The following is an 8,808-nucleotide window of genomic DNA, read 5'->3' on the forward strand; positions in this document are numbered from 1 at the left end:
ACAAAGATTTAAAGGAATATTTGGCTTAAGTTTCAGTTCTTGTAGAATGTATTTTTTTTTATGACTGTGTTTACACAAGAGATGGATCAAGTTGGGGCCATAAATTTTTTGGGGTTTTGGGGTTTTTTTTTGCAGTACACAGGCCTCTCACTGCGGAGCACAGGCCCTGGATGCGCAGGCTCAGCGGCCATGGCTCATGGGCCTAGCCGCTCCGTGGCATGTGGGATCTTCCCGGACCGGGGCACGAACCCATGTCCCCTGCATCGGCAGGCGGACTCTCAACCACTGCGCCACCAGGGAAGCCCGGGGCCATAAATTTTAATCTAAAGTAACACAATAACAAGTATACCAAGTATGCCAAGTATACCAAACATTTTCCCATAATTCACAAAATAAAAGCTAAAACAACACAAAAGGGAGGAGCTAGTGCAGAAAAGTAGCTCAGCTTTTAGAATGTTTGCATCAGTTATTTAATTAATTAGTAGCAAGCTGTGTTTTCTTAAGGGGAAAACAATTCTGACATAAACATTCTCCACATCTGATTTCAGAAATTTTTGCATGTATAACTTAGTTAAATTATACCTGCCTAATAAGTGATGGCTTTTTGTAATATATGCTGATTGTGATTGGAAATAAAGTTTAAATGTACCAAAGAAATAAACATTATGTTCTTGCTTGAATTTCCCACCTCCCTAGTCAAGTGGAATTTATTCTATATGATATACTTGTTAAACAAAAACTTGAGTGAGAGAAAACATATTTCACATTTGGAGTAGAAATGTCAAGAGACATCCAGTTCTTGGAATTAGGTATTTCCATAACAAAGTAATTAGGGCAAAAAAAGTACATTTGTACAAAACATAACAGTTCAGAGTATTTTCATATCAATTTTATTCTCAATTGTTAAGTGTTACTAACACTTTTATTGGATAGGTATGACAAATAAAATTCTTTACATTTTACTGTTGAGGAAACTGGAATTCAGAGAGTTTGCCTTAGACAACTCAGACTAGAATGCACATCTCTTGACAGACTAGAACTTTAAAAAAATTTTTGAAATAATTTCATACTCATATAGAACTTTCAAAAACAGTATGGATTAAATGCTATGTACCTTTCACCCAGCTTCCCCCAATGACATCTTATGTAACTTATATACAATGTCAAACCCATAGTATGACACCCTTTCCTCCCTTTCTTCCTTTATTTATTTTTTGTGTATAGTTCTATAAAATTATCATATGTTGAAATTTGTGTAACCACCATTACAATCAGGATACAGAACTGTTCGATCACCCCAAAGAGATTTCTCTTTATACTTATACTCTCTTCCAAATGTAACCTTTGGCAATTACCAATTTGTCTAGATTCAAGTCCTTTGTCAGATATGTGATTTACAGATACTTTCCCCCAGTCTGTAGCCTGTCTTTTCATTCTCTTCTGAGAGTTTTTCACAGAGCAAAAGTTTCTAATTGTGAAGAGGTACAATTGATCAACTTTACCATTTACAGATTGTTCTTTTGGTGTCGAGTTTACAGACTTGTTGCCTAGTTCTAGATCCTGAAGATTTTCTCTCTTTTTTTAAATTGAAGTGCAGTTGATTTACAATATTGTGTTAGTTTTAAGTATACAGCAAAGTGATTTAGATATATATTATATATACAAATACATATTTGTATTTCACATGTTTCCGTTATAGGTTATTACAAGATATTGAATATAATTCCCTGTGCTATACAGTTAATCTTTGTTGCTTACCTATTTTATGTATAGTAGTTTGTATCTGTTAATCCCACACTCTGAATTTATCCCATCCCACCCCCCATTTTGGTAACCACAAGTTTTTTTTCTATGTCTGTGCCTCTGTTTCATATATAGATTCATTTGTATTACTTTTAAGATTCCACATATAAGTGACAGAATATAATATTTGTCTTTATCTGACTTACTTCACTAAGTATGATATTATCTAGCTCCATCCATGTTGCTGCAAATGGCAATATTTCATTCTTTTTTATGGCAGATAAATATTCCAGTGTGTGTGTGTGTGTATGTGTGCATATATATATATTTTATATATATATATATATATATATATATATATATATATATATGCATATATCACATCTTCTTAAGCCAATCCTCTGTTGATGGGCACTTGGGTTCTTTCCATGTCTTGGTTATTATAAAGAGTACTGCTATGGACTTCTCTGACAGTCCAGTGGTTAAGACGCCACATTTTCACTACAGGGGGCATGGGTTCGATCCCTGGTCAGGGAAGATCCTGCATGCTGTGCAGTGCAGCCAAAAAAAAAAAATAGTGCTGTGATGAACAATGGAGTGCATGTATCTATTCAAATTAGTGTTTTCATTTTTTCCAGATATGTACCCAGGAGTGGGATTGCTGGATCATATAGTAGCTGTATTTTTAGTTTTTTAAAGGAAACTCCATACTGATTTCCATAACGGCTACACCAATTTACATTCCCACCAAGAGTGTAGGAGGGCATCCTTTCCTCCACACTCTCTCCAGTATTTATTATTTGTAGACTTTTTGAAGATAGCTATTCTGGCCAGTGTGAGGTGATACATCATTGTGATTTTGATTTCCATTTCTCTAATAATTAATGATGCTGAACATCTTTTTATGTGTCCATTGGCCATCTGTATGTCTTCTTTGGAAAAACGTATATTTAGGTCTTCTGTCCATCTTCTGATTGGGTTGTTCATTTTCTCAATATTGAGTTTTATGAGTTGTTTGTATATTTTGGATATTAAGCCCTTGTCAGTTGCATCATTTGCAAATATCAAATATTTTTTCCTATTTTGTAGGTTGTCTTTTCTTTTTTTTTTTTTTTTTTTTGCAGTACATGGGCCTCTCACTGTTGTGGCCTCTCCCATTGCAGAGCACAGGCTTCAGACGTGCAGGCTCAGCGGCCATGGCTCATGGGCCCAGCCACTCTGTGGCATGTGGAATCTTCCCGGACTGGGGCATGAACCTGTGTCCCTTGCATCGGCAGGCAGACTCTCAACCACTGCACCACTAGGGATGCCCTGTCTTTTCATTTTATTGATGGTTTCCTTTGTTCTGAAAAAGTTGTATGTTTGATTGGGTCCCACTTCTTACTTTTGCTTTTATTTCTTTTGCCTTGGGAGACAGATCTAGGAAAATATTGCTACAATTTATACTCAAGAATGTTTTGCCTATGTTCTCTTCTAAGAGTTTTATGGTGTCATGTCTTATATTTAGGTCATTAAATTGTTTTGATTTTATTTTTATATATGGTGTGAGGGAGTGGTCTAATTTCATTGATTTACATGTAACTGTCCAGTTTTCTCAACACCACTTGTTGTAGAGATTGTCTTTTTTCCATTGTATATTATTGCCTCCTTTGACATAGATAGACCACAGGTGAACGGGTTTATTTCTGGACTCTCTGTTCTGTTCCATTGAGCTATATGTCTGTTTGGGGCCAAAACCATGCTGTTTTGATTACTGTAGTTCTGTAGTATAGTCTGAAGTCTGGAAGGGTTATGCCTCCAGCTTTATTTTTTCCTTATGATTGCTTTGGCAATTCTTGGTCTTTTGTGGTTCCATATAAATTTTAAGATATTTGTTCTAGTTATATGTAGAATGTCATGAGTATTTTTTTTTTTTTTTGCTGTACGTGGGCCTCTCACTGTTGTGGCCTCTCCCATTGCAGAGCACAGGCTCCGGACGCGCAGGCTCAGCGGCCATGGCTCACAGGCCCAGCCGCTCCGCGGCACGTGGGATCTTCCCGGACCAGGGCACGAACCCATGTCCCCTGCATCAGCAGGCGGACTCTCAACCACTGCGCCACCAGGGAAGCCCTGTCATAAGTATTTTGATAGGGATTGCATTAAATCTGTAGGTTGCTTTGGGTAGCATGGCCATTTTAACCATATTAATTCTTCCAATCCTAGAGCATGTGATGTCTTTATATTTCTTTGAATCATCTTCAATATACTTTGTCAATGTTTTACTGTTTTCAGCATACAGGTCTTTCACTTCCTTGGTTAAATTTATTCCTAGGTATTTCTTTTTCATGTGATTTTAAATGAGATTTTTGGTTTTTTACCTTCCTTTTCTGAAATTTCATTGTTAGTGTAAAAAGTGTAACAAATTCTTTATATTAACCTTGTATCCTGCAACCTTACTGAATTCATTTATTAGTTCTAATAGATTCTGTATGGAAACTTTAGGGTTTCCTATGTAAAGTATCATGTCATCTACCAATAGTGACAGTCTTACTTCTTCCTTTCAATTTAGATATATATATTTTTCCTTTTTCTTGTCTGATTGCTATGGCTAGGATTTCCAATACTATGTTGAATAGGAGTGGTAAGAGTGGGCATTCTTGCCTCATTCCTAACTTTAATGGGAAGGCTTTCAGTTTTTCACTGTTGAGTATTATGTTGGTTGTGGCTTTGTCATAAATGACTTTTATTATGTGTAGATATGGTCCCTCTATACCCATTTCAGTGAGAGTTTTTATCTAGAATGGATGTTAAATTTTGTCAAATGATTTTACTGCATCTATTGAGATGATTATGTGGCTTTTGTCTTTCCTTTTGTTAATGTGGTATATCACTTTGATTGATTTGCTTATGTTGAACCATCCTTGCAACCTTGGAATGAATCCAACTTGATCATGGTGTATGGTATTTTTTATGTATTGTTTTTGATGTACGATTCTGTTTCCTAATAGTTTGTTGAGGATTGTTGCATCTATATTCATTAAAAATAGATGTTGGCCTGTAATTTTCTGTTTTGTAGTGTCTTTTGTTTTGTTATCAGGGTTATGGTGGCTTCATAGAATGAATATGAGAGCGGTCCCTCCTCTTCAATTTTTTGTAATAGTTTGAAAAGGATAGCTATAAGTTCTTTGTATGTTTGTTAAAATTCCCCAGTGAAGCCATCCAGTCCTGTACTTTCGTTTGGAGGGAGTTTTTTTGGTTTTTTTTGATTACATATTCTATTTCACTTTTAGTGATCAGTCTGTTCAAAGTGTCTGTCTCCTCTTGACTCAGTATTGGAAAGCTTTCTGTTTCTACAAACTTGTCAACTTCTTCTGGGTTGTCCAACTTGTTGACACATAACGGCTCATAGTATTGTTTTATGATTTTTGTATTTCTGTGGTATCAGTTGTTATTTCTTTTCTTTCATTTTTTTTTTGAGGGTGTTTCTTCTTGATGAGCCTGGGTAGAGGTATGTTGATTTTGTTTATCTTTTCAAAAAACCATCTCTTGTTTCATTGATCTATTCTATGGTTATTTTGAACTCTATTTTATTTCATCTCTGATCTTTATTATTTCCTTCCTTCTGCTGACTTTAGGTATTTTTTGTGGGGGGAGTACCAAATTACTTTATTTGAAGGAATGGTACTAAGGAAAGAACTTGTAGATATTTTGGTACAACTTATAGAAAAGGTAAAAGTAACCCAAATATGCAGGCACTGCATTGGTGACAAAGGAAGTCACCCCTCTTGCTATGGAAAGCCAACCTAGAGCTTAGCTCTTGTTATCAGTGTTTCCCAGGGTGTGCTTGTCAAAGAAATGCTTTGCCATGCCACATTTGGTGGCCCCCATCTTATGCAAGTTGTTAACATGGTCACCTAATTCTTTGATGGATTTCACCTGCTCCTTCAGGTAATGAGTCTCAATTAAGTCACACAAATGGTGGTCATTTTTGTCAGTGTCCAGCTTGTGCAGTTCCAGTAGCGACTGATTCACACTTTTTTCCAAGTGTAGTGCACATTCCATTGTATGCAGCCCATTCTCCGAGTCATCATGGTCTGGTTTCTTGATATGCTGAAAGAAGATTTTGCCACCCAGTTGGTTCTGCAGCTTCATCAGTTTCTCAGCATGTTCCCTCTCAAGAGATTGGAGAAGAAAGCATTTGGTGAAGTTCTTCAAAGTCACATCATCACAGTCAAAATAGTATGACATGGACAGGAAGACGTAGGAGGTATAGAGCTCCACGTTGATCTGGCAGTTGATGGTGGCCTCTGAGTCCTGGTGGTTGTTCTGATGCACCTGCGAGGGGAACATGGTTATCATGGTGGGTGGTTGAGGAGAGGCAGTGTTGGCGGTGATGATGGTGGCTGTGCAGCACTGGAGTGGCAGCGGGGACCTTGGGGCAGTTGGAGTGTGCTGCGAGGTGGTGGTGAGAGCTAGCCCTGTTCTGTCCAAGCAATGTTGAAGTAGGAAACCGTGGCAACTCTCTGTGAAGACTGTGGCTGACTTTAGGTTTTATTTGTTCTCCTTTTTCTAAGTCTTTTATGTAGTACCTTGGGTTGCTCATTTGAGATTTTTCTTGTTTTTTGATGAAGACCACTATGTATCTTTTGATGAAGACCACTAAGTATCACTATGAATTTCATACTTAGAATTGCTTTTGCTGCATCCCATGGGTTTTGTGAGGTTCTGTTTTCATTTTCATGTGTCTTGAGGTATTTTATGATTTCTTCTTTGATTCCATGGTTGTCTCATTGGATTTTCAGTAACATGCTGTTTAGTCCCGAAGTGTTTACTATTTTCCCATTTTTCTTAGAGGGGTTGATTTCTGGTTTCATATCACTGTGGTCAGAAAAGATACGTGAAGTAATTTCTATCCTCATAAATTTGTTAGAGGCTTGTTTTCTGACCTACTCTGTGGTGCATCCAAGAAAACATCCCATGCATACTTGAAAAGAATGTGCATTCTGTTCTTTTTGGATGTCGTGCCCTATAGATATCCATTAAGTTCAACTGGTCTATTGTGTCATTTAGAACCTCTGTCACCTTATTGATTTTCTGTCTGGATGATCTGTCCAATGATGTCAATGGGATGATAAAGATTCTTACTATTATTGAATTATTGTCCATATCTCCTTTATTTATTTATTTATTTATTTATTTATTTATTTATTTATTTTTGGTTATCCTTTTAAATTATTTTTTAAACATTTTTATTGGAGTATAATTGCTTTACAATGGTGTGTTAGTTTCTGCTTTACAACAAAGTGAATCAGCTATACGTATACATATATCCCCATATCTCCTCTCTTTTGTGTCTCCCTCCCACCCTCCCTATCCCACCCCTCTAGGTGGTCAGAAAGCACCAAGCTGATCTCCCTGTTCTATGTGTCTGCTTTCCACTAGCTATCTATTTTACATTTGGTAGTGTATATATGTCCATGCTACTCTCTCACTTCATCCCAGCTTACACTTCCCCCTCTCCATGTCCTCAAGTCCATTCTCTACATCTACGTCTTTATTACTGTTCTGCCCCTAGGTTCTTCAGAAACATTTTTTTTTTTACATTCCATATATATGTGTTAGCATACGGTATTTGTTTTCTCTTTCTGACTTACTTCACTCTGTATGACATACTCTAGGTCCATCCACCTCTCTACAAATGATTCAATTTTGTTTCTTTTTATGACTGAGTAATATTCCATTGTATATATGTGCCATATCTTCTTTATCCATTCATCTGTTGATGGACACTTAGGTTACTTCCATGTCCTGGCTATTGTAAATAGAGTTGTAATGAACATTGTGGTACATGACTCATTTGAAATATGGTTTTCTCAGGGTATATGTCCAGTAGTGGGATTGCTGGGTCATATGGTAGTTCTACTGCTTGTTCTTTAAGGAACCTGCATACTGTTCTCCATAGCGGCTGTACCAATTTACATTCCCACAAACAGTGCAAGAGGGTTCCCTTTTTCCACACTCTCTCCAGCATTTATAGTTTGTAGATTTTTTGATGATGGCCATTCAGAGTGGTGTGAGGTGATGCCTCATTGTGGTTTGGATTTGCATTTCTCTAATGATTAGTGATGTTGAGCATCCTTTCATGGGTTTGTTGGCCATCTGTATGCCTTCTTTGGAGAAATGTCTCTTTAGATTCTCTGCCCATTTTTGGATTGGGTCATTTGTTTTTTTGATATTGAGCTGCATAAGCTGCTTGTACATTTTGGAGATTAATTTTTTGTCAGTTGCTTCATTTTCAAATATTTTCTCCCATTCTGAGGATTGTTTTTTGTCCCGTTTATGTTGTCCTTTGCTGCGCAAAAGCTTTTAAGTTTCATTAGGTTCCATTTGTTTATTTTTGGTTTTATTTCCATTTCTCTAGGAGGTGGATCAAAAAGGATCTTCCTGTGATTTATGTCATAGAGTGCTCTGCCTGTGTTTTCCTCTAGGAGTTTTATAGTCTTACATTTAGGTCTTTAATCCATTTTAAGTTCATTTTTTGTGTATGGTGTTAGGGAGTGTTTTAATTTCATTATTTTACATGTAGCTGTCCAGTTTTCCCAGCACCACTAATTGAAGAGGCTGTCTTCTCTCCATTGTATATTCTTGCCACCTTTATCAAAAATTAGGTGACCATATGTGTGTGGGTTTATCTATGAGCTTTCTCTCCTGTTCCATTGATCTATCTTTCTGTTTTTGTGCCAGTACCATACTGTCTTGATGACTGTAGCTTTGTAGTATAGTCTGAAGTCTGGGAATCTGATTCCTCCAGCTCCGTTTTTCTTTCTTAAGATTGCTTTGGCTATTCTGGGTCTTTTGTGTTTGCATACAAATTGTGAAATTTTTGTTCTGGTTCCGTGGAAAATGGCATTGGTAGTTTGATAGTGATTGAATTTGTAGATTGCTTTGGGTAGTATAGTCATTTTCAGAATGTTGATTCTTCCAATACAAGAACATGGTATATCTCTCCATCTGCTTGTATCATCTTTAATTTCTTTCATCAGTGTCTTATAATTTACTGCATACAGGTCTTTTGTCTCCTTAGGT

The 8,808-nt window shown here is 36.8% G+C and overlaps 1 protein-coding gene across 1 annotated transcript; it reads right to left on the reverse strand.

Annotated features, from left to right (window-relative positions):
* Positions 1-5,532: 5,532 nt before the first annotated feature.
* On the reverse strand, positions 5,533-6,081 carry LOC307180802 (ferritin heavy chain-like; the record flags this gene model as incomplete). The annotated part of the gene is made up of 1 exon (XM_079911303.1): positions 5,533-6,081. The coding sequence occupies one exon, from the start codon at positions 6,079-6,081 to the stop codon at positions 5,533-5,535; it is 549 nt and encodes a 182-aa protein (XP_079767429.1).
* Positions 6,082-8,808: the final 2,727 nt, after the last annotated feature.

Source organism: Stenella coeruleoalba (genome assembly GCF_951394435.1).
Source record: "Stenella coeruleoalba genome assembly, chromosome: X".
Lineage (NCBI taxonomy): Eukaryota > Metazoa > Chordata > Mammalia > Artiodactyla > Delphinidae > Stenella > Stenella coeruleoalba.